The 26450-nt window shown below is 39.1% G+C and overlaps 1 protein-coding gene across 4 annotated transcripts in view; it reads right to left on the bottom strand.

Annotated features, from left to right (window-relative positions):
• The window catches only part of nxpe2 (neurexophilin and PC-esterase domain family member 2), a 41947-nt gene extending 21081 nt beyond the window's left edge, over positions 1-20866 (bottom strand). The window contains exons 1-7 of one of the 4 annotated variants that reach the window (XM_031905149.1): positions 20855-20866; positions 18382-18384; positions 17656-17801; positions 13678-13779; positions 8523-9199; positions 6541-6602; positions 3944-4165 (exon numbers count right to left, since the gene is read on the bottom strand). In XM_031905149.1, coding sequence (XP_031761009.1) covers positions 3944-4165; positions 6541-6602; positions 8523-9199; positions 13678-13773 — 1057 coding nt within the window. In that variant the 5' untranslated portion in view covers positions 13774-13779; positions 17656-17801; positions 18382-18384; positions 20855-20866. 4 annotated transcript variants of the gene reach the window in all.
• Between the last annotated feature and the right edge of the window lie 5584 nt (positions 20867-26450).

The raw sequence follows: 26450 nt of genomic DNA on the forward strand, positions 1-26450 counted from the left end.
ATGAACTGACTGCACCTAACCCAGCAAGACACACTTGGCAAATAACACCCCTATCTTATTAGCAATACACTGCACTTCTGGAATTGAAACAGCTGCAATATACACAGACACAATTCATTATTATGCCACTGCACAAGCCTAAAACAAAACACAGGTCGAACCAAATTTGTTAAGAATAATACCTGGAATGGGAGCAGATGCCATTTGTCTGCGTCTGCTCGGGCCAGGTGGAGATAAAGAGGAATCTGTTGGAGAAAAGATTGTTTAACCTTAAAAAGATACTGACACCAGAAATTAAACCTTTTTTACATCTATCATAACATTGTCTTTGCATGAGCTTTATAATTTGGCCAAAAAAGTATTTTCTGGTGCTTTCCCATTCTTTATCTAATCCCCCATGTTCTTCTATGAGGGGGCGGCCATATTTGTGCAGCAGAAGCCCATTAGCATTAGAAGATATAACTGACAGGTTGAGAAGGGACAGTCAGGTTGGCAAAACAGTCAGGTTTAGGAACTTCAAGCAACAATTACATACAAAACCTGCCCTAATAGTGAAAAAAGATCAACATGACCTATAGGTAACTTTTTATGTAGATTCATAATTTGAAAAGTCATTTTTTCGTGTCAGTGTCACTTTAATCTTAAGCTTCTCTGCAAGAGTAAATACACTTGGATTACTGTCATTACACCTACCTTGGCCAACATTCCTGTGAAATCAAATATTGATAATGGTTTACTTTCAACTTTTTCGCATTTTGCTCTAAAAGAAAGAAAATTTGGGATTTTCATCAGAGAGAATAAAGTTATCATCTAGAACAATGCAATATTATATAAAATAATAAAAAGATTAATAAGGGCAATGAGAGGTTATTAGGGTAGTGCATTATCAACTCCTATACTGCAAATATGAGACTAATTTGTGAGCGTATAATTTAACGCACCCTTACAATAAATGCAAGTATATTTGGTGACTATTCTGATACACAAATAAATTACAAGGTATATCTTGGCGACTATTTGGTCGTGAAGTGACGTCATTGTAATCACACGACAGGTGGTCATTTTGACTCAGAGAGCCTACAGAGCACAGAGAGCAACATGCCTGGGGTATCAGAGCTCCATCTGGAGGAGAGGTGTTACATTGTCCGCTTCCTCCTGTGCTCCTCTTATGACACACAGTCGCTGGGGACCATAGGGGTCCATGAGAAGAAACGGGCTATCCTCCACAAGCTGATGCGGAGAATGCGGAGGAAGTTCACCCTTGAGATGGACCTGCGAGATCTTCAGCAGCTGTGGTCCGACATGAAGCGCAGGAACCGCAATTTACTTGCGGACATTGCGGGCGGTAATTATTGTACTTTATTAATGTTTTAAATTAAAATAATTTAAAATTAATTTTACCTAAAAGTAAAAAATGTAAGAAATGTATATTCTATATATATATATATATATATGTATATATGCATGTTTTTTCAAAAACCACACACAATAAAGTTCACAATAAAGAGGTAATTTTAAATGTGTTGTGCCAGTTTGAAAAAATAATACATATACACATATATATACATCTATATACTGTATATATATATATATATATAGGAGATGCAGGGGAGCTGGAGGAAGCAGGAGGACGTGGGGAGGGGGGCACTGGAGGATGCTTGGGGGGCCCTGTGGGAAGCAGGAGTATGCAGGGGGGAAGCACCAGGGAGCGGCCCATAGTATGAGTAATTTGGGGAAGGACCACAAATGTTTTAGGGGGCCCTGGCTAACAATGTCTGCGTGTCCTTTGTATTGATGTGAGGGGTCACAGGGGGAGGGGCCATTGGGGGTGTGGGAGGAGGGGGGCCCAAAAAATGTTGTTGTGAAGGTCCCTGTGATTTCTGATGGTGGCCCTCTGTGTATGAATGTATATATATATATATGTATAATATATTTAAACAAAATCTTGCAATATTATGTCACAGAACTTGAACATCTTGTAGCACCTCAAGACCCTCCAGAGGCCCAAGCTGATCCCCAGGCCCCTGAGGCTCCCGAGGCCCCTGATGCACCCGAGGCCCCAAACGCTCCCCAAGCCGAAGACTGGGAACAGGCAAGTCCTCCTGAAGATCCAGATGAGGGACCCTCACATCAGACCGAAGATGTGGGGACCCAAACGACACCTGGTTGGACTAACCCCACACTTCGGTCCATTCAGGAGGACATTGCCTCCATGAAGGCCCAGTTGGCCAGAATGGAGCAGGCCTCAAGGAGCTTAAGGCCAGCAAGGCCTAAACAGTTTTTTTACTAATCTTATTGTAGTAATAAAAGTTTGTATTTTTGTACTTTTGAACTGGGTAATGTCTAATTATTTGGCGTTCATTCATGGTATTCTATACTTTCATTTAGTTTCTCCTCCACTCTTACATTTATCAGTAACAGCATCAATATGCCTTATTTATCATCTCAACACATATTTTGCAATTATCAGTACATCAGTACTACATACAGTGAGGTTAAATTTTGCAAATATTCTGGCTACAATTTTGTCTTTAGGCCATTTTGCTGAATAGTAAAGCTTGCCCTAATTAGTATGTAGCGTATTTTCTGGCGAGTGTGATAACTGCCAACCAAATGTTTTGGCGCCAGAATAATTGCAATATTATATTTGTCCCAGTTTACTAAACTGTCCATAACATATTTGGCGTTTATTCTGGGTATAAATTGTGCCACTAAATTTAACCCACTTTAGTAAACGGATCCCTAAGTATTTTGTCAAATAGTTCTTAAATGCCCCCCCCCCCCATTTACTGGCCTAATTTGTTGTTGTTTTCCACAGCTTTGAGGACATAAGTTGCGCATATAATAGGCGTGCCATACATACATTAGATACAAGTAAAGTAAGTAGGAAAGAAGCCAAAAAGGAAGGAAAGACAGTAAGCCTAAAGGAAAAGCCAGTTGAGTAGAAAAGCAGATGAGCAAGTGTTAAATAGAAAGATGAATGTAAGATATTTACCTGTATCTGGAGCTTTTTTTTCAGGACCCTCTTTATGTCCTGGTACCGCTTCTTGCAGTGTTGGACACTGCGGAGACACACCCCCATGCTATTACCGTGCTCTGCAATGTCCCTCCAGGCCTGATTATACTGCAGTGGGTGTCTTAGTGGCATATTTGCAGATGACCTTGTGGTACACCAGCACGAGCCCCTCCACCAGCGCCTCATTTTCAAACTCGCTGAATTTGATATTCCAGAGCCTGCTCTCCTGCTGCTGCCTCTTCCTTTTGCCAGATGAGGGGGGGGAGCTCCTCGCTCTCTCCACTGGCTTTCTCCGGATGGTAATCCCTGTCTGTGCCCTCAGCGTCAGACACATCAGGGCTACCAAGGTAAAGAGGCCTCTCTTCTGTGTCACTGCCGGAGCTGGGTGACACGGCAGTTGGAAGGTGCTCCCTCTTCTTGGCCACCTTTTTACCACCCACACTGCTCTCCATCATTTTTTTCTCTATCTCTATCTCTCTCTCACAATAGCACTTCTGTGCTCTACCAGCGCAAATGCGCAAAATGGCGCTAGTTTTATGTGCTACCGCGCACGCGAAAAGTACCGAACATGCGTTAAAAACCGTGCATGAGAAAAGTACCGCACGTGCGCTAATTAGCATGAATGCGAAAAGTACCGTGCATGCGAAAAGTAGCGCACACATGTTAGTTACCGCACGTTGCGTCTAATACCGCATGAAAATAGTCTTCGTGACTAAAATAATGCAAGCAGCATCTCGCATAAATTAATGCATATATGGTTTTAGTGAATCGTGTGTTATGTACCGAAAAATTAGACACGCTAAAAATTTTACCGCATGCTATAAATAGCGCTTGTTCTAACACACTTTAGTGAATCGCCCTATTGTTCTTTTTCTTCCTGAAAAAAAGCCAGTCACTTACTATGGTTCTTAACAATGCAGCACTCACCATTCAGTTTACTCCTAAAGTACAACATCCACTGTCGCAGGGTCGAATCTCCAAATATGTATATAACCTTTCCTTGCATGCATGTATTAAGTTCTTCCAAGTTGTGGTTAGTCTTCATGCTACATGCATGAGGTATCCAAAAATTATTCATAAAATGACCACTGGGATATTCTAATTTCATTCCAATTCTACATCTTTCCTTGTTTATGGTGTCTGAATTATCTTAGAGAAAAAGGAATTATATTAAAGTAGAAGCAATTAAGAAATAAAATGTATACTAAAAATGAAAACTTTTTACAGTATATGAGTGTTATATTTGACAGTTTCATTTCATAATAATATACTTACCATCTGAACAGCGATCAGTAAAATAAACAGTCTAGAATTTTCTGGTAAGTAAACACAAAGTATAAAATAGGACTTGTCATCCACATGAAGATTATATAATAACTGAGTAGCAATAATCAGTACTTCAGGGAGCTGATACACAAGGCCTTGAGAAAAATTCACCATTTATTTTTATTGTTCTCTATATTGAAATTTCGAACAAGCACTTAGGTACTATGTACTTGCAGGAAAAGGCTATTATTGCCAAGCACTTAATTCTTTGCCATATAGAGCTTACTCTCTGCATTGGTGGCTTTGGCTGCTTCTGCAGAGAGCCAGGAGTGATGACAGCACTCTGGGCAATGAGGCTATGAGGCTTTCATGTAGGTCCTGCAACATGATCGTCATAGGGCTGACCTCCAAGCAGCAGATGTGGCCAGATTGCATCTGCTTCTTTGCCTGCCTCCTTCTCCCCCAAGCACTGCCCACTCACGTTCTATTGTGCAGCACTCTGCAGAGGACCAGGAATGTCAGCACCCCTTCTGCTCCACAAATGGTAAGTGGCCTTTATTTACACCCTTACATACAAGATTGCTTTTTTATTTTGCACACTTACATATACACTTCCACACTGTCACACATCTTTTAGAATTGTACAAACATGTTTTTAGCATTGCTTTGCAGTTTTGTAGTTTGGTGTAGAAAGACATGTTTACCCATGTTTGATTTGTCAAACATAGGTGTACTTTCCAAAAGCATTTGGTTTTCTGGGGCTTTTTGTACAGTTATGGGGTCTTACAGTGCATAATGCGCAGTCAGGAGGCTCTGTTTCCAGAAAAGAAAATGAATATGCTCTTTTTTCATTTGGTGTCTGTACGTGTCACATACTTTGATATATCTTTGCATATTGAACATCAAACTGTTCAGTAAACCTCTGGCATTCACATTTAGGGGGATATGCCTTTGTATGTAAAAAAATTGTGCAATATAAATTGCAACATCAGAATGTGTACATTGAAAAAAATATATGTTTTTTAGGGTTACCATGCAAAAATATATGGTTTTCAGCGTCACCATACTTTTTTGCAGGTATTACCACATATAAAACTGGCGGTGTGTTTATTAATTAGCCATGCAATTAGAATGCACTAGATATTTTACAGTCTCTACATGCCATGTACTTTGATAAACCTATGTACATTGGGCATCAAACTGTTCAGTGGACCCCTGGCATTCATATTTAGGGTGTTTTATCTGTTACCTTATGACGTGTAGGAGATACGATTCTACAAAGTTTAAGTTTTGAGGTGATTGTTGAAAATGTCATGAAAATAAACACATTTAGGAAAGCTTTGTGGCTTGGTACTTTAGAGTGGAAATACATTTGTACTGATTTCGGATTCAGGGGAATGTGTACTTTCCAAAAATATGTGACTTTTTTTAGGGTGAACTTACTTTTTTGTAGTTTTATCTTACATAACATGCAGTAAAAGTGATTTTGCAGTAGCTGAAATGACAGAAATGATCATATGGGGTATCTTTGAGCCCCTATATGCCACACGGTGGACATGAAACTGTTCAGTGGGTCCCTATTATATTTAGGATGTTTGGTATGGTTACTTAATGACCTGTAGGAGGTACAATGCTATAGATGTGATGCTTTTTCATTTTCAAAAATTTCATAAATGTTTGTAAAAACTGATAACTTTAGGAAAGCATTGGTAGCAGGAAAGACATATTTACCTATTTTGTATTCATAAAAATCTGTTCTATCCAAAAAATGTATGGTTTACTAAGGCAAACCTGCTGTTTGTGGAATTTTTGGCCTTGAAATCTGAAGTATGCAGATTTATAGAGCAGTGCTTTAGTGTACTACTGGGAGTTACCTATGCAAGTGAGCAATGTCCATAAAACTATACCTATTGGACATTTGCGCATTCAGAAGACATCGGACTTTCCAAATCAGTTGTTTTTTGGTGCGTACAATAAATTATGTTTCTGATATAAGTTTATATTATTGAAAATAATCCATAAACCTATTCTGATGACAAATTGGTTTAGTTACCTCATTGTAATTACTATTGTAGTAAGAACATTACATTATTAAAACGGATTATGGGAACCTGCAATAAACAGCACGCTGACCTGATAACGGGTTCCATCTCATATGTTAAGAATCCCTGTTAAAAAGGGAGAGTGCAACAAACTATTGTTAGTTTACATATATAGACATGCTCTATGTGTGTGGGTTAAGGTCACTATTTACTTACTATTACAGGTTGTTACAATAACACTTTCAAAGTCCTTTGGTATTTCCACTCTGAGGCTGGACCTTTAAATGGGAAAAGATATTTAAATAATATGAATAATGAACAAGAACCTTTTGTTAAATAAAGTACAACATTATTTCCTAGCTAAAAAAAACTAGGAAAGTGTCTGTTAAGGTTAAAAAGACAAACAAATCGATGAATGGACAAACAACATAGAATTTATGTAAATTAATGACAAATATTTAAAAAAAAACAGAAAAGTTGGAGTTACTCCAGATCCACTGGATAAACTCTAATAAGAGATCTTTTTCTATTGGACTATTGGACAATATAAGGAACTGACCTAACAATAGTAATGGTTATGGCTACAAAATAACAATTAAATATTAATAGTTCAATGGATATAACTATATAGCTAGGTAGGCTCTTGTGGTATTCCCAGGCTAGATAACATCCTATGCTTCTAAAAATCCCATAGGAATGAATAAAAAGTAGATAAATCTTTTTCTGAACACATTTTGCTGAATGTGCTAATAGATCGCTAAGCTTTGTTGCACTGGTTCACATTGAAATAATTATCCAACACTAGCAAAGGGGAACATTCTGGAGAGATTGGTAAGAAATAAAGTAAAATGGATTTTTCATTTAGGTATGAATTTTTAGTATAATGTATCATGCTATGTTTGATATGCTAACAATATATACTGTTTAGTGTAATATGCCCACTGTTTCCTGATTTTATTTATTTATACCTAAACATTGTAATTAACTTTGAAAAATTGGTTTTAGCCTTAAATACTGTAACAGCTTTGTGATTCTTTCTCCTATGATTAAGTGTCCCTTTTGAAAGGAGACATGTAAGACATTTTCCTTGTCGAGATGCTTTTTCTTTAAATAAACATTTTTTAACTGAACCACTTTGGTCTCAATAGTCCTGTCTTGTGCCAGCCTGCCAATCATGAAGAGAAAAGTTTCTTACAAATATGTCATTAAGTTCTACATGAACTTGCCAGCTTTTAGATCCCAATTTTTTCATTTGAATTTTTTTTTTGAACTTAAGAAATCTTGAGCATTTTTGGAAACTTGAATTAGCTTTTTTTGCCTTAAAAAAAACCCGATCACACCACAATTTAAATTTCAATGTTAATAATTCTGCCCCATAGTGATGACCCAGATCCGTTATTGTGAATCTGTGTAAATACTCTGTCCTGCAGAATTACTGCACCCAGGCAAACATTTTGCTTTTTATTAAAAATAGGGGTATATTAGCTATGTAACAATCTGCATGCTGTTGGTTGGCATGCACTAGCAGTGAGCCTAGGCATCAGATGTGATGTGTCAAACATTTGGCTTAATCCGGAACTGAATCTTGGATTAATGCATCCCTACTATATACTGCTGCTAGCATTAAATAGGAAAAAATATACAGCTTTTGATAAAATGGCCATTAAAATGCTGCATAACCAAGGTCACTAGCTGTAAAGGCAGCTCTGAACTAAAGAAACAGTTTTGATTAAAAAAAAAAAACCTCTAATGGAAAAGCTATTTTATATTAGCTAGCAACTGAAAATGAACTCTGTTTGTCACTGACCCTGGCAACCAAAAAACAGATCAGCTTTAGCTAAAAATACACTTCAGTTTTGTTATTCATGTTCTTTGTGGCTTATCTTTCTGTCCAGAGCCTCCCTTATTTATGTTACATTTCAACTCCCTACTTGCTGCCTGGTTACTTAAATGTTGATATATTCTGTAGTTATTCTGTGGTAGAAAGAGAATGAAGATTATACAAAATGTCACTAACAACAAATGGTAAAAGAAATGCAACAGCATATACAATTTCATGATGAGAGAAACTACCAGTCAAGAGAATAAATCTCCCAGGTAGATTTAGCCATTTTCTTACGAACATTTGGGAAATAAATGATAATGCATTTTATTGTAATAGTAAAAGAAAACAAGTTATTATCAAGTTTTTGGCTTACTTGTCAAAGAGGCTTGCTTCAAGCTCTGTAAATTTTGAACGTCCAGTAAACCAGCTTTTTGTCTCTGTAAGCATGTCACACTCATAGTTCGGAGGTTTCATACAGTAAAAATATTCTTCATCTCTCTGGTCATTATATTCACACAGTTCCTCTGATTTATTGAGATCAAATCCACACTTGGTTTCAGTTTGCTTATTTTGATATGTAAATTTGCCACTGTAATCTATATTACCATACCACAAGTTTCGTATATTCCAAAGTACAGAAACTGCTTCACTTGGGTGTATGAGAAGAATAGACAAATCAATTTTACCTTCCCAATAGAGAGTGAAATGAACATGGTAAGTTCCATTATGAAAATCTTCAATTCTTCCACTTGCTCCTGCATTAAGTTCTTTTGTAAAGATTCTTGCTCTTAGGTAGTCTCCTCCATATGTTTTTCTGTTACCCAAATAGTCAAACATGTCAACTTGTACAACCAAATGGTCTCCGACACAGTAAATGTTTTTAGGATTTACTATGGTGGCTTTGCTTTTTTCAGAACAGGTGGTGTTGTCCTTATGCAATAGAGCAACCTTTGTTATTACCCTTTCTATTTGGCTTAAGATTTCATCAACGTTCTTTTGGATTTCTGAAGGTTTTATTTTATCCTCTATTGGGATCTTCAAGTTCATTATCTTTCAAACATAAAGTAGAGTTATAATTATTTTGTGTGTTTATATGAGACCACCTTAACTAATGTACTAAAATCAATATAATTTATGTATTATTTACCCTGACATTTATTGATGTAGTCATACACAATTAAAAGCTAGACTTAAAGGACAAGTAAACCCTGAAAAGCAAGTCTAAGGTGTGTTATTTTTGCCTCCAATAGGTTTTATCTATTATCAAAGTCTCCTTTAAATTCACGTGTTTGCTGCTGCCATTTAGTGCTGTCTGTGACTAAGAAGCAGCATACAGCACCTTGATGTCTCCATTATAAAGGCTTTATTAGATACACATGGCTTTAACCTTGGATATAGCGACATTTCAGGCCTAACATGGCCTTTTCTCAACCTTACCAACCACTAGTGAGCAAGCCTTTTATACATGACATTGTCTCACCATCTACTGGTCATTTTACATATATACTTTGCAACATATTGGTAGAGAACAACTTGTTGCAATGTCACATTTTATAAACAATAATCTGTTACTTCTTTTTAATTTACCCGGATTTATACAAAACATAATATCTGTAAAACACAAACGATTAAAAACCCATTAAAATCAATTACACTTGAAAGATAGCTTGCAAGACCGTACTCCCTGTTCAGTCCTTCAGGGGGTTAGGGTCTCTAATCTCCTTATCCACATTGCTTCTTTTCTCAACAACATTTTAGTCCTGTTTCCACCTCGTTGTAACCTTGGGACATTATCCACTACCTGGAATTTTAATTGTTGTGGCGCATTTCCACAAAGTGAGCCGTAACTACTTGTTCCACTTTCCCTGTCTTTACAGCTGACTTATGTTCTCTGATTCTTTCACATACCGGGAGGCATGTCTGCCCCACATAGAGCAAACCACAAGGGAATTTAACCACGTATACTGCAAATGTTGTGGCACATGTATAATATCCCCTTATTTTTATAGAGGTGCCCTTACATGGGTGATACACCACCTCTCCTTTTTGGCAATTTGAACAGCAGCTGCAGCTCAAACATGAAAATGTACCATGTCTCACCGTACGTGAAAGAATAGCACTATAATTAAAAAATGCACCGTATTGTAAATTATGATCTTATAAATAGTTCTCATTTCATAAAGTGCCATTTATAAATTAAAGGGTCAGGCACCAATCCTTGTGTTCCTGAAATATGGTCCAATTTATTAATTGCTTCCCACCTACTATATGTTTAAGCCATGCTCTCCCTTCCAACTTCTGCTGCTTCTGACTCCTCTAAACCCTGCCTTGTCTCAAGTTGCAATATTAGCCTGGTACAGTTATGCAAAGTTATGCACTTTGGTAGAAATAATATAAACGCAAACTATCTACTGAATGGTAGTGTGTTGGGGGCATCCTTAATGGAGAAGGATCTAGGGGTTTTTGTAGATCACAAGTTGTCTAATTCCAGGCAGTGTCATTCTGTGGCTACTACAGCAAATAAAGTGCTGTCTTGTATAAAAAAGGGCATTGACTCAAGGGATGAGAACATATTTTTGCCTCTTTATAGGTCCCTGGTAAGGCCTCACCTTGAGTATGCAGTGCAGTTTTGGGCTCCAGTCCTTAAGAAGGATATTAATGAGCTGGAGAGAGTGCAGAGACGTGCAACTAAACTGGTAAAGGGGATGGAAGATTTAAGCTATGAGGTTAGACTGTCGAGGTTGGGGTTGTTTTCTCTGGAAAAGAGGCGCTTGCGAGGGGACATGATTACTCTGTACAAGTACATTAGAGGGGATTATAGGCAGTTGGGGGATGTTCTTTTTTTCCCATAAAAACAATCAGCACACCAGAGATCACCCCTATAGATTAGAGGAACAGAGCTTCCATTTGAAGCAGCGTAGGTGGTTTTTCACGGTGAGGGCAGTGAGGCTGTGGAATGCCCTTCCTAGTGATGTGGTAATGGCAGACTCTGTTAATGCCTTTAAGAGGGGCCTGGATGAGTTTTTGAACAAGCAGAATATCTAAGGCTATTGTGATACTAATATCTACAGTTAGTATTACTGGTTGTATATATATAGTTTATGTATGTGAGTGTATAGATTGGTTAGTATAGGTTGTGTGCTGGGTTTACTCGGATGGGTTGAACTTGATTGACAATGGTCTTTTTTCAACCCTATGTAACTATGTAACTATGTAACTATGGGGATCCATTATGTGGAAATCCATAATCCAGAAAGCTCCGAATTAAGTGAAGGCCATCTTCCATAAACTTAATTTTCTTAAAAAAAATTATTTTTTAAAAAAAGATTTATTTTTTTCTCTGTAATGATCAAACAGTAGCTTGTACTTGATCCTAACTAATATATATTGAATTATTTTGGTCAGTTGCATTCCTGCTACATACTGTTGCACAAATAAACTATTACTTAATCAGACTGTTAATTTGTTGATTCCCCATCGGACTGTGTCTTTAAGATATTCTAGAGTGTCTCCATTTGCCTTTTTCCATTATTGAGAGGTCTCTTGACCTTTCTAAATGCACTTTTAATTCAGTCTCATGTTTTTATGTTATACCAGAACTCCCCAGTCAATTCTAGGGGCTCATTTACTAACCATCAATTTTTCATTTTAAACTTGATTTGGATTTTTTGAAAAAGGTCAGCTGTGACTTTTCCTAGGTTAAAGGTGGCCATACACGGGCCGACTATAGCTGCCGATATCGGTCCCTTGGACCGATTCGGCAGCTAATCGGCCCGTGTATGGGGAGAGCAGAGCGGCCTGGCCGACCGATATCTGGCCTGAAATTGGCCAGATCTCGATCAGCCAGGTTAGAAAATCTGGTCGGATTGGGGACCGCATCGGCTCGTTGATGCGGTCCCCGATCCGACTGCCCCATTGCCGCCCACATAATCCGATCGTTTGGCCCCAGGGCCAAACGATCGGATTATTATTTTTTTTACCTAAATGGTCCCCGATTTTGCCCTCCCGTAGGTGGGGATATCGGGGGAAGATCCGCTCGCTTGGCGACATCGCCAAGCGAGCGGATCTGCTCGTGTATGGCCACCTTTACTAAACTGCGAAATTCACCAGATTAAACTTGCAGAGTTTATGTAGAATTCAATGACAGAGGTTCTTTTCCTTGAAGTTCTGTATTTGTCTCAAAACTTTAGAGGTTTTGTTGACTTTTTCGAATTGTCACAGCAACAATTCAATAAAGTTGGGATTTTCATGGTGACAATTCGGAAAAGTTTAGCCTTTTTGTAATTTTCTTGCAGCGACTATTCCTTGCAACTTTTTAAAGTAAATATTAAACATTTGGGAAAACAAGTTTCGTCGAAATTGTAAATAAAAAAATGTGAAATTATGGAGTTTTTGTAATCTGCCCCCCTAGTGACATCTAATAACCTAATATTTTATGCAGTATATTTTGCTTTGTTACACACAAAAAGATTGGCAACTTCGCCAATTTCCGCAAATCACCACACCGCACTAATCTCCCCATCTGTCACGGCCCTAAGAAAGGGAGGATGAGTTTTCTGTGTATGTTTTTTAATCTCTTAAAGAAATACTGTGATCTAAACCGTGAGCACAAGTGCCATGACCTGGAAGCCCTTTCTCTCCAAATGCAATAGACTAGAATGATGTTGGACTATTGAAAGTAGCCAGGCATATTTTGATGAACTGACACAGGTTTGAGGTTTTATAAATGTTTCAATTTGTTAAAAAATTTCCTGACTGTTAGGAAAACTTTCCTTACATTCAAAAAAGTAAAATGGTAAACATATAGAACAGCTGGGATAGCAGGATATTTGATAATGCAGACCCATAAACATTATTGGGGTGGGTTTTGCATTTTCTTTTCTGAGACTGCATATTAAAAAGCACTCCAAGTGATTGTAATCAATTCCCCAGGCCACCTTCTCAGCGGACAACACACAACAATCATCTTCTTGCTTCCTTCCTTCTTTGTGTGCATGCACAGTAGAGCAAAAAGATGATGTTTAACCAAAATCTGAGTTTTTTTACTCTAATTTGACGTGGCTATGCCTATTTTGATGTGACCACGCTCATCTTGACACGACCGAACCTAATTTGTCATGGCTGCACCCATATTGACGTGACCTGCCCAATTTGATGCCTGCACCTATTTTGACAAATTTTTTTTGCAGCACATTTTTCCAAAATGCAGAAATTTGAAAAAATTCTCTCATCACTAAACAGGAGTACTGGCCAGGGGTATCAGGTAAGTGATTACAATCACTGGGGGTGCCTAAGTTTTGGCACCCTCCAGTAATTTAGACTTTCCTTTCCCTTTAAAAGTTGACTATAAATATATATTTTTTATTAATAAAACTAGATCAAGAAATGTTTTACTCTTTTAATTTAGTATGATCATGTGACTTTGGAAGGATCAATATAGTATGATAACATTACTTTGAAATGATTGATTTTATTAGATCTTTCTGACACTTAGAAAAATACACCTAAATTAAACAAAGTATGCATACCTTGTTTGAAAATGAGTAGTACCAGAAGCTTAAACAAAAGAAAACTGTAATTGTCCCAGCAAAGGCCAATCCTCTCTTAAGTTTATAACTTGCCATAGGTATCTGTATGGGTAAACAAAAATAAATAAATATAATAATAAATAATACAATGTAATAATAATAAGCTAATATAAAATATTTATGGTGTTTTTTTCAATACAAAATTGGGGATAGAGAAAAAGTGCACTAAGTGGACCACCATAAAATAGATGATAGTTTTATAATTTTGTCCCCCTGTATTCTGGTTTATAGAATGACCACATGTAAAACCCTATAAAAGCCTTTGTGTGGTTAGTTAGTATTAGTATTTTTTACATAATCGTATGTCTTTGTGTAATCATTTTTGCTTTATTTGTATATTAAAGTTAAACTTCAATATAATTATCCTTGATGCTTTAAATGAATTTTCTTGCCTGAGTAAGAATGCGTGTTGTTCGAATATAGTTCTACTTTGTTCTACTTTGACTGCTTAATGGCATGTTACATTAAACCTGTTTTGAATAGAGTGCTGTTAAATGTGTGAAAGGTATCACTGATGGTGTCAATTTTATTTTTAAAGTGCTCTGCAATAACTTGAGCAGTGACTAAAGCACCCGAAGGTGGTGAAGGAGGGGACAGCATAGAGTTAAAGGTAGAGAAGAGTTGTGCAGGTTTTTTAAAGAGGGAGTAAATGAGTGCAGTGAAGAAGGTTTGTTTAGCTTGGCTGAGGGTGGTATTATAGGAGAGCAGAGCAGATTTGTATAGTGCGGTATATACAATACCAAATCCTCAGCGCTCTTTAACTGATAGTGTTCAATAAATCGAAGTGATAAATGTGTGATCTTGCTGCTCCTCCTCAAGTCACCCCTTTGACTGGGTCCCAAATGTTCGTAGAAAATTATGGCAGGATCACATAAGAAGAATAAAATACAAATAATAGTGTAATATTGCTTAAACAATAAAAAGGTTGAGCAATAAGGAAACACAATCCCCAAAGCAAATTAGCCTTTCACGTTTTCACTTGGGGATTGTGTTTCCTTATTGCTCAACCTTTTTATTGTTTAAGCAATATTACACTTACACATTATTTGTTTTTTATTATTCTTATGCGCTCCTGCCATAATTTTCTACAAGCAGATTTGTAGCTGCAGAAATCTGATTCTGACCTTGATTTGCGCCAGCGGTGCTCAAGTGTATGTGACTGTTTTTGGAGGGATTTGTTGTGAGCAGTGTGCCAGGGTTGGAGTGGTTTGGGCCTCATGTGTTTTGTCTTGGCAGGAGAAAATTTGTAAAGAAGTGTGAGGTTGGTCCATGAGGTCGGTATATGACCGCAATGCGAAGCAAACCAGGGGAGAAGAGCCTAATAGAGTGAACCTCAAATGAGGAAAATCAAAGAGAAGGAGGAGGTGGAAGGACTTTAAATGAATAGCAGGGGGAGAGAAGGAGTCCTACCCCACCCCTTCGCCCTGTTTCCAGGTCTGGGACTGTGAGTGAGGTGTAACCCCCCAAAGGACAGCACAGCAGGTGAGGCAGTATCAGGAGGAAAAAGCCAGGTCTCAGTTATTGCAAATAAGTTAAGCAATTTAGTGATGAAAAGCTCATGGATGGAGGTAAATTTGTTGCAGATGGAGCGGGAATTCCAGAGGGCACAGGAAATTTGAACAGAGGCTTTGGGTATAAGGATAAAGTTTCTGTACTTTAAAGGGGTACAAGGTGGGTTTGGAGATCGTGGCCCTAACAAAACAGGGATGGGGTAAGGGCCAGAAATGTCACCAGCAGCAAGTAACAGGAGAGAGAGGAATGCAAGGTGAGAGCGGGCTTTGTATATTCTTGTTTTATGTGAGGAGGAAGAGTTAACTGGGGATATGGAGCAAAGCACTTTAAAGACTTCATGTGCTGAGAGGGAAGGAGAGGAGAGAGGCAGTGATTGCTATACTTTTGTAAACACTTGTATGTTAGCACCAGTGCCTGCCCCTGACACTAGTGCCATCCCCATGGCTGCATCTGAATTTATAGTCAGCTGATTGGGGAAAGGCAGAGCCTGATTGACTAATTAATCAATCAATCAGGGATCAAAGTAAATAGGCTGTGTGGGAAGGGGGAGACTTTTACAAGCACCAGAACCAAGTTTTGGGGCTGTAAAAATATCTCTTGTTCACTGAGGAGTGGACACAGATGTGAGTTTGACACAGCTATCACAAGTACTCAATGTTACAAGTCTCTATTAGAATTCTAAAAAATTCTTAGTGCTTTTTTTAGTATGATGCTGTCAATCTTCTCATTGGGTGTAATAATTAACACTAGTGATGAGCGAAACAATTTGCGAAATTACAGGAAAATTTGCAGAATGACAAAAAATCAGAGACTTTTTTGTCACGTGCGTCTTTTTTTTTTACCCCTGCATGTTTTTTTATGCGACTGTGCCCATTTTGACACAGCTGTGCCTATTTTGAACCAACCGTGTCCATTTTGACAGGACGGCGCCCAATTTGACATGACCACGCCTATTCTGACGCAACTGCAACTATTTTTGATGCGCGCCCAATTTTTCCGCGCCAATTTTTGCGGGAGTTTCATTAAATAATTTGGCAATGGCGCAATGCGGAAATTCGCTGCAAATCCATGCCTGGTGAAAAAATTTGCTCATCACTAATTAACACAACCTCAAGACAAGCAAACACTTTTAGGTATAAAACTCCATGTAGAAATCTCTACAATATATTATACTGTATTTATGTGTTAGAAGTAAGAAGCAGGAAAAACAGGTGTTATATTGGACAATGTTCATTGAATAATATTGGTCAAAAAGACATTGATAGGTATCCAAGCAATCTTTGGAAATCAGCTGTCACTGTCACAAACAATAGACAAAGAAGAGAGTCACCTTCTCCAACTGAATCCATGTAAACAATACTGACCATCTCCCAGAAAACTGGTTTAACAAGAATATGGTAACCTTGGAAATCCCATGGGACAGTGACAGCTATGTGTGACAGGTGATTGGAAATGAATGGAGACCTATGGCAAGGGAAATATCCCTTGGTCTACAGTGACTACTACTGGACAGTGTTTAATCCTAGTTAAACAAAGCCTGACAGGTTAAAGTCGCTAACCCGGTACTTAGGGGGGCTTATATACATATATATAGTTGTTCAGAGTCAAGGAAAGCCTGACAAGTTATAGTCAATAACCCGGTATTTAGGGGGGCTTTTTACAACAGGAAAACTGGTTATTAAAAGTAAATATTTTAACCACAGTCAATTTTTAATAAATAGGACAAACACACAAAACAGTGGGAAAAAAACAATTTTGCTACTCAGATACCCAGATACTAGAAAGATGGTCTGTTATGTCTGTTTACCTAGTTAAATAATTACAATAGCCCCTTTGAAGCAGTAAATGGATAAAAAACAGAACTTTAGGTGTTTTACGTCTGCTTCCTTTCCTTAAGGCTTCCTTTTGTACAGAATTTATATTAAACTTAACTCCCAACTATGTGCAAACCAGTACATCAAGAAGGTTATATACATTCAAAAACTGTAAAATTTTTTCCAATTTATTTAAGAGTCATCAGTTAACTGTTAAAGTAATAGTGATGAGTAAATCTGGCCTGTTTTGCTTTGCCTAAAAATTCACAAAACTGTTAAAAAAATTGAGAAATGAATCCAGGTTCAAAGTGCATTACTGTGGGGACAATGTAGCCCTGTATTTACCGCATGCCATATGGGGTCCAAACAAGTCAGAAATATCGCTAACACTATAAAATTTGGTATTCGCATGGGAAAAATATAGTTTTTCTAGCTAAAATCAAAGAAAGCACTGGAAATGCTTATAAAGTTAAAGAGCACAAAGTGTTTACAAATCAGCTTAATTAAACACAAAAAAGTGTGGAAATCTGCCGACAGTGAAGGGAACAGAAGAGAAATGCAAAAAATATGTTTACTAAATCTCTTTACTCACATTTAAAATTATTCTCTCTCTCTTCTAAGATGTTGTCGTCAGGCTGTGTCTTTACGAAGCTCTGGCTTTCTCCCAAGTTATACTAGAAAGACTCATTCAGACTAGAAGTGATCAGACTTGTTTAGCAAGAAGTGTTAAGCCTCCGCCTAGTTTAAAGTGATACTGACACGAAAAAAGCTACTTTTCAAAATATGAATATACATAAAAAGTTATCTATAGGTCGTGTTGACGGTTTTTCGCTGAGAGGTTTGGTTTTGTAAGTAATTGTTACTTGAAGTTCCTAAACCTGACTGTTTTGCCAACCTGACTGCCGCTTCCCAACCTGTCAGTTATAGCTTCTAATGCTAATGGACAAATATGGCCACCCCCTCATAGAGGAACACAGGGGATCGGAGGTAATGAAAATGCATCAGGCAAATATTTTTATGCCAAAATTATAAAGTTCTTGCAAAGACAATGTTATGATTGATGTAAAAAAAGATTTACTTTCTGGTGTCAGTATCTCTTTAAAATATAAAGAAAATATATCAAATAACAATCTGCATACAACCACACAATTAAATTATTGTATCCCTTTCATGATAGTGATTGCAAAAGAAAGGAGCTGGAGTGAGGTGGAAAGGTCATAAACAGCAATCACTATCAAGGAAGGGAGAATATTGGCATTTACAAGTTCATGGGCAGTTGTATGCAGAGCGGTGTGGCAAGTATACTGCACACATTGACATTCTCGGTACAAGTAATGGCACAAAAGTGTGCGTAGGAACATTGTGTTTAGAGATGTAGCGAACTGTTCGCCGGCGAAACATCGGGTGTTCGCGAACGCGCAAGTTCGCGAACTTTTTGCGTATGTTCGCAATTTGGGTTCGCGTGGCGTTTTTCCGCTGCATTTTTTCTCGGCCTAAAAATGCTGCGCAAGCCACACATGGCATTTTTCAGCAAATCCAGTTTCCATGGTGGTAATAGCGCGAAATAGCAAAAAACGCCTCGTATTTCCGCTCGGTCTGCCAGCTGCCTTTGCGATTTTACGCAACGCTGTGTCAACAAAGTATTTTTCAGAGAAATTTTTGCCCTTGATCCCCCTCCTGCATGCCACTGTCCAGGTCGTGGCACCCTTTAAACAACTTTAAAATTAGTTTTGTGGCCAGAAATGACTTTTCTAGGTTTTAAAGTTTGCCTTCCCATTGAAGTCTATTGGGTTCGCAAAGTTCACGAATATTCGCGCTTTTTGGCGTAAGTTCGCGAACGCGTTCGTGTACTTTTTTTTTGAGGTTCGCTACATCCCTAATTGTGTTTTATGTGGTGCATGAGGAGCATGTTTCCCCGCTGATGGCACTGTAGACTGACAATTACAGTGGTATGTGATAATATATGATCCAGCTCCAATCAAGGGAAACTGAAAACCAAGTAAGGGGCCTCTATCTATGTACAGGGCACCCTTTAATCTTATGCCCTCCAAATTTTATAACATATTGGACACAATTTAAGGAGGGTGTTGTTAACACATTATGGTGAATGACAATAAAGGGAATTATTATACCAAATTCAATTTGACTTTAAGAACTTCACTAATGCATAGTCTGCAACATCCTACCAATGCAAAGTTGTGTTGTTTAGTATGTTTGGAAAGCTCCAAATCCATGCTAAGATACATATGTGATCAAGGTGGGACGCTAACTGTTGTCAGCTTTTATATTTTATTTTATTGTATTGAATGTTGTGATGTGATATACAGTGCTGGGAAGGCTATGGTATAAATAAAGGATACTTTTTCTACTTTTCTTAATATTAATGTGCCCCAAGTCTTTCTATTCTTCTAAGTTTTTTTTAGAATATATCAAATAATTATGCTAATAAAATAACTGTGTTTCCTTATCTGCTTCAAATCTAAAGTACTTGTTTTGTGCTGAAAAAAAGTTCAGAATGAGTATGTATAAATGCAGTACAGGTATGGGACCCGTTATCCAGAATGCTTGGGACCCGGGGTATTCTAGATAAGGGATCTTTCCATAATCTCTATAACTTAGGTCTGCTAAAAATCATTTAAATATTGAATAAACCCAATAGGCTTGTTTTGCCTCCAATAAGGACTAATTATAACTTAGTTGGGATCAAGTAAAAGGTTCTGTTTTATAATTACAGAGAAAAATGAAATCATTTTTAAAAATTAGAATCTCCCCATGAGTCTATGGGAGATGGCCTTTCTGTAATTTGTAACTTTCTGGATAATGGGTTTCTGGATAAGGGATCCCATACCTGTACAACAGAACCTTTGAACCATAATTAAAAAGAAATATTTAATTATTTGTTCATACCTAAAAGTTCTTACACAGGCTCAATTTAATTCCCATTCAGTGGCTTTTTTTTTTACGTTCTACCAAATGGGAGGACAAAACAAAGCCTATTTATTTCTACTGGGTCTCTACCCACGACACAACATTAAGGAGCCAATTTATTATGCTGTGTATATCAAAATTTGCTCAAAAAAATATGTAAAAAGCTGTGTAAAATAATTGGCGAATTTTGCCTTCTGAGCACTGATTTTATGCCGTTATTTTATGTAAGTTCCAGCCAAAGAAAAACGTGTAAAAAAAAATCTGCTCTTTTTATGCAGCAAAGCCTGGAGATATGTGGCAAATTTTTCCACCGTTTTTTTACACAGTATAATAAATAGCCCTCTAGACATTCAAACACAGGTGAGATGCAACAAATAGCATTCCATTTGGTGGTTCAGTGTGGTGCATATAGGTGCAATAGAAACAGATGGGTTTGTTAAATCATGCATGCATTCCTGAGTGGTAGAAAGCAAAAATAAAGGCAGAAACACATATTAAAATACCCATATGTAAAAGACCTAAGAGTATGAGCTAATTGTTTCCATATTATTCTACCTGGCATTCAGATATGTGCATTTCATTTTTCATACTATTTTAACATCTGGTGGGAAGAGTAATGTCACTTCCGCTAGACATCATACTCTGCACCCTCTCACCGGATTTGCCCAGGTATCATCTGGGGGAGTTTTATCGATTTTTTTTTAATTTACCGATTATATAGGCATCAAAACAATGCCCCTCCAAAGCTGCCGCCCTAGGCACAGGTCCTTGGGTGCCTATATTTAAATACAGCTCTGGGTGTAGGAATGGGCAAGTTAGCAAGGTAAGAGATGTAGCACAGGGTATTGCATTTTGCAGCACACTAAAATTATGCTAAACTAAATGAGGGTATATCTAGTATAAATAAATTTAAAGCAACTGGACTTGTTTGGTAATCATTGAAGACGTTTCACTACTCATCCGAGCAGCTTGAACTGAAGAAGCTGCTCGGATGAGTAGTGAAACATCTTCAATGATTACCAAACAAGTCCAGTTGCTTTAAAATTATTTATACTAGATATACCATGACCTGGATGAATGAAAATCTTCATAGACATAAATGAGGGTAAGTGTCTCTGAATAAATGTGTTTTAAGAGATCTTTTGAAGGCAGAAAAATTGAGACAAAGTTAGCCAGACCATTGGAGAGACATCCAGAGAATGGGTGCAGCTCATGTAAAGTCTTGAATTTGAGTGTGTAACAAGGTAATAAAAGAGGTATTAAGTGGCAGGTCAGTAGAGGAGCATAACAATTGGTTTAGTATTAACTAGAGATAAATTTAGAGATGTAGGGCAGAGTTGTGAACTGTTTTAAATGTCACGGTCATTAGTTTGAATTTTTTTCTGAATGGTAGCAGAAGCCAGGGATTGGTAGCGTGCATAGTGCAGCGGTCGCTGATGTGTGTGTGAGCCTGGCAGCAGTATTTATTATGGTCTGGAGAAGAGACAGTCTCTGGAGGGAAAGGACAATTAATGGAGAGTTACAGTAATCAATGTTATATGAAAGAGTAAATCTGAATTTTGGCAGCATCTTGGGTGATAAATTACCCGATTTTGGAAATACTTCTTAGGTGAAAGTGACATGATTTAATAAGTGACTGGATATGAGGAATGAAGGTCAGGGCAGAATCAAGGATAACTGCAAAGGCACTGGGCCTGGGAAGATGGGGTTATAGTGGAATTGTTAACTGTGATAGACACTTCTAGAATGTTTTGGGTGTTGGATGGGGAAAAAAACAATTCTGTCTAATTTTAATTAGGTTTAATTTAAGGTAGAGTTCGGACATCCAAGTAGATACAGCATATAGTCAGGAAGAGAACTGAGTTAATATCTCTTGGTTGAGTGTCAAGTGAGTCAAGTGAGTGAACATGTAGAGGAGGAAAGCCCTATGCTTATCAGCAGAACACTACCAGAGTGTAAAGGCAGCAGCCAGCTACTATGGCATGGGGGGCCCAGGCAGGCAGGTGCCCTCCACCCCAGGTGTAAAGCTGGGTATAGCTGCCCAAGGTCTCCTGGGAGGGATGCTGGGTATGGCTGCCCAGGTGTAACACAGAGGACTTCCAGGCATGGAAGGGGGGATGCCGTATATGGCCGGCCTGGTCTAACATGGAGGACTTCCAGGCGCACAGGGTGCGGGGTGCCATGTATGGTCGCCCAGGTGTAATGTGGAGGACTTCCTGGCTTGTAAGGGGGAAATGCCATTTATGGCCACCCAGTGGGAATGCCATGTATGGCGGCCCAGGTCTAATGTCTAATGTCTAATGACTTCCAGGCTCTCAGGGGAGAATGCTGTGTATGGCTGACCAGGTCTAACACAGGAGACTTCCAGGCACCCAGTGGGGGATGCTGTATATAGAGGTCTAGGTCTAATGTAGAGGACTTCCAGGCACCCAGGGGGGAAAGCCAAGTATGGATGCCCAGGTCTGGGCAGAAGGAGGGTGTAGTTACACAATTTGGCTGGGTATAGGTGCCCAGGATGTCTCACCAAGGTGTCAGGCAAGTTGTTCCACCACTGTGCAGTGCCTACTTGCCTGTTATGTTGTATGGATTCCTCACAAGGGAGTCTTAACTAGACCCAGGGGATAACTCCCTCTCCTAGGACACAGTGCGGCTCTCTTTGCTTTTGGCTTCATGCACTTTGGACACTCAAGTAGTTACTGCTCAGTCAGTGAACCACTTCCCCGTCATCTTGGTGAGCTGGCCCAAAGTGGAGGGTCTTGACAGATCATGGATGGTTCCTCCTTGCTCATTCTGCCCCCCTTATACACCGTAGCTTGCAGCTGCTGAGATGGTGATGGTTCTCTACCCTGTGGCTTTGGTCATCTTTTCTGAACCTATTCACCCCTGAAAGTTGTACATACCTACAAAGGGGGGTTAGGGTGAAGGCGCCTTCAGCCCCCCTTCATGAGTTTTCTAGTGGGTGTACCCACCTCCCTTACAGAAAGGGAGGTCAAGGGAGGATCAGACATCATAGCCAATAGAGGCACCACACTGGAGGTGGGACAACCCTCCAACAGGCATCTGCCTCCACTTTCCTCCCCCCACAGAAAGGGAGGTCAAGGGAGGAAAGGAAACACAGACACCTGTTGTGCTTGTCTCAAGGCATGACGTTTATTGATAACCGAAGATAGTTGCTCTCAAAACATTCCAACGGAATCAAGTAAAATGTGCATTCAGGCGGTTCAAGAACCTACTAGGAATGACTCTATTTTGGACCTGGTGATTTCTAATAATAATGAACTCATCTCTAACATTTGTGTGGGTGAGCATTTGGGGAACAGTGATCACAACATGGTCTCCTTTGAGATAATGCTGCAGAGACAGCTCTATAAGGGAGTAACTAAAACGCTCAATTTTAGACGTGCAGACTTTGCCAGTATAAGGGCATCTCTGCAATGTGTCAACTGGGAACGGCTTTTCATGGGGTTAGACACAGAAGGAATATGGAACATCTTTAAAACATTGCTTTGCAGGTATACACAACAGTATATCCCCCTTGTAAGCAAGGAGAGGCATCGCAAAGCAAAACCTTTATGGCTGAATAAAGGTGTTAGTGTCGAGGTTGGTAAGAAAAGACGTGCTTTTAGGGCATTCAAGTTAGCTGGGACAGCAGAAACTTTCATCAGGTACAAGGAAGCAAATAAAGCATGCAAAAAAGCTATCAAGCAAGCTAAAATAGAAATGGAAAGGGATATTGCAGCTAGGAGTAAAAAGAATCCAAAATTATTTTATAATTATGTGAATAGTAAAAAAATGAAGCAAGAAGGGGTGGGAACCTTATTATCACGGGGGGGTAAGTTGGTTGATGAGAATGGGGAAAAAGCTGAAATTTTGAACACTTATTTTTCATCTGTCTATACATCTGAGGAGCCAGATAATGAAGGCTTCCCTTTTAATATGCCCAGTTCTAGTAATTTAGCTACTGACACATGGGTCACTCGGGAGGAAATTCAAAAGAGACTTGAACATGTAAAGGTAAACAAAGGTCCAGGGCCGGATGGGATTCATCCCAGGGTATTAAATGAGCTGAGCGCTGTGATTGCCAAACCTCTTCACTTAATTTTTCAGGATTCATTGAGGTCTGGCATGGTGCCGAGAGACTGGCGGATTGCTAATGTGGTGCCGTTATTTAAAAAGGGATCCCGTTCTCAGCCTGAAAACTATAGGCCTGTTAGTCTGACATCAGTAGTAGGAAAAATTTTGGAAGGGGTAATAAGGGATAGGGTACTTGAATACATTGCAGTTCACAATACCATTAGTTTGTACCAGCATGGTTTTATGCATAACAGATCTTGCCAGACTAATTTAGTTGCCTTTTATAAGGAGGTGAGTAGGAACCTCGATGCTGGAATGGCAGTTGATGTCATCTACTTGGACTTTGCTAAAGCGTTTGATACAGTACCTCACAGAAGGTTAATGATCAAATTAAAGAATACTGGCCTAGATAGAACATAATATTTGTAATTGGATAGAGAACTGGCTGAAGGATAGAGTACAAAGAGTGGTGGTAAATGGAACATTTTCTAATTGGACCAGTGTGGTTAGTGGAGTACCGCAGGGGTCAGTCCTAGGTCCTTTGCTTTTTAACTTGTTTATTAATGACCTGGAGGAGGGCATAGAGAGTACTGTTTCTATTTTTGCTGATGACACAAAATTGTGCAAAACTATAAGTTCCATGCAGGATGCTGCGGCTTTGCAGAGCGATTTGACAAAATTAGAAAACTGGGCAGCAAACTGGAAAATGAGGTTCAATGTTGATAAGTGCAAAGTTATGCATTTTGGTAGGAATAATATAAACGCGAACTATCTACTGAATGGTAGTGTGTTGGGGGTATCCTTAATGGAGAAGGATCGAGGGGTTTTTGTTGATAACAAGTTGTCTAATTCCAGGCAGTGTCATTCTGTGGCTACTAAAGCAAATAAAGTGCTGTCTTGTATAAAAAAGGGCATTGACTCTAGGGATGAGAACATAATTTTGCCCCTTTATAGGTCCCTGGTAAGGCCTCACCTTGAGTATGCAGTGCAGTTTTGGGCTCCAGTCCTTAAGAGGGATATTAATGAGCTGGAGAGAGTGCAGAGACGTGCAACTAAACTGGTTAAGGGGATGGAAGATTTAAACTATGAGGTGAGACTGTCGAGGTTGAGGTTGTTTTCTCTGGAAAAGAGGCGCTTGCGAGGGGACATGATTACTCTGTACAAGTACATTAGAGGTGATTATAGGCAGATGGGGGATGTTCTTTTTTTCCCATAAAAACAATCAACGCACCAGAGGTCACCCCTTTAGATTAGAGGAACGGAGCTTCCATTTGAAGCAGCGTAGGTGAGTTCTTGAACAATCAGAATATCCAAGGCTATTGTGATACTAATATCTACAGTTAGTACTAGTGGTTGTATTTATAGTTTATGTATGTGAGTGTATAGATTGGTAGGTGTGGGTTAGGTGTGCTGGGTTTACTTGGATGGGTTGAACTTGATGGACACTGGTCTTTTTTCAACCCTATGTAACTATGTAACTATGTAACCGAAGATAGTTGCTCTCAAAACATTCCAACAGAATCAAGTAAAATATGCATTATTTGAACCAAGTTCCCCACAAACACTTGGTGCACACACAAGTAAGTTAGGCTGCCCTCTTTTGACCACAGTCTAGTTTCTAGGCATTTTGGCTATGGACACCAGCACCCACCACAGGGAGGGGCACATCTTATCCAAGGCAACAGTAGGACTTCACAGGACTGCAAACAGAGTTTTTACAAGCATTGCCCTGCCTTACATGCTTCACCAACCTTCAGGGATGATCACGTGAGCTCATGCTCCATCAACCCCACAGAATAGGGGAGACAGACTGGCGGTGTACCCACTGACAAACCCTATTGGAAGGGTGCAGCAGGTTCCCACAACAAGCCAGGACACCCCAGCTATCGTGCCATAGGGTTTAACATTCCCTCCAACTTGCACATGGCAGACTCCTTGGTACACATTTCAAAACATCACACGCCCTTCCCCACAGTGTGTCTAGCACTTGTCATGAACTGCAACTGTGAAAGGTCCACAAACAGCCATATCAATACAAGCCTTACACACATATATGTAAGGAGGAAGGGGACAAGGGAAGGATGGTCAACAGTCTGGCCTTTGGGGTACAAAGGAAAAAAGGCTCCCTGTGACAGCCCCAGCTGCACCACAACCAGTGAGGACCCAGCAGTGATGATCGATATATGGAAACCCTGAGACAGGGATAGCCATAAGAGGAGCTAGGAGCATTCATGTGGTGATGATCGATGTGTCCTTGTAACATTCTGCCTGGAATTGAACCAGTGACCTGAAGGCTATTGTGCAGTAGCTTTACCACTTCTCTATATGAGCAGATAGCTAAGGCCCTGGTTCCCTGCTAAGGTAAACCTTGTATATTCATGTAGG

The sequence above is a fragment of the Xenopus tropicalis genome, chromosome 7, assembly GCF_000004195.4.
Source record: "Xenopus tropicalis strain Nigerian chromosome 7, UCB_Xtro_10.0, whole genome shotgun sequence".
In the NCBI taxonomy this organism is placed as follows: domain Eukaryota; kingdom Metazoa; phylum Chordata; class Amphibia; order Anura; family Pipidae; genus Xenopus; species Xenopus tropicalis.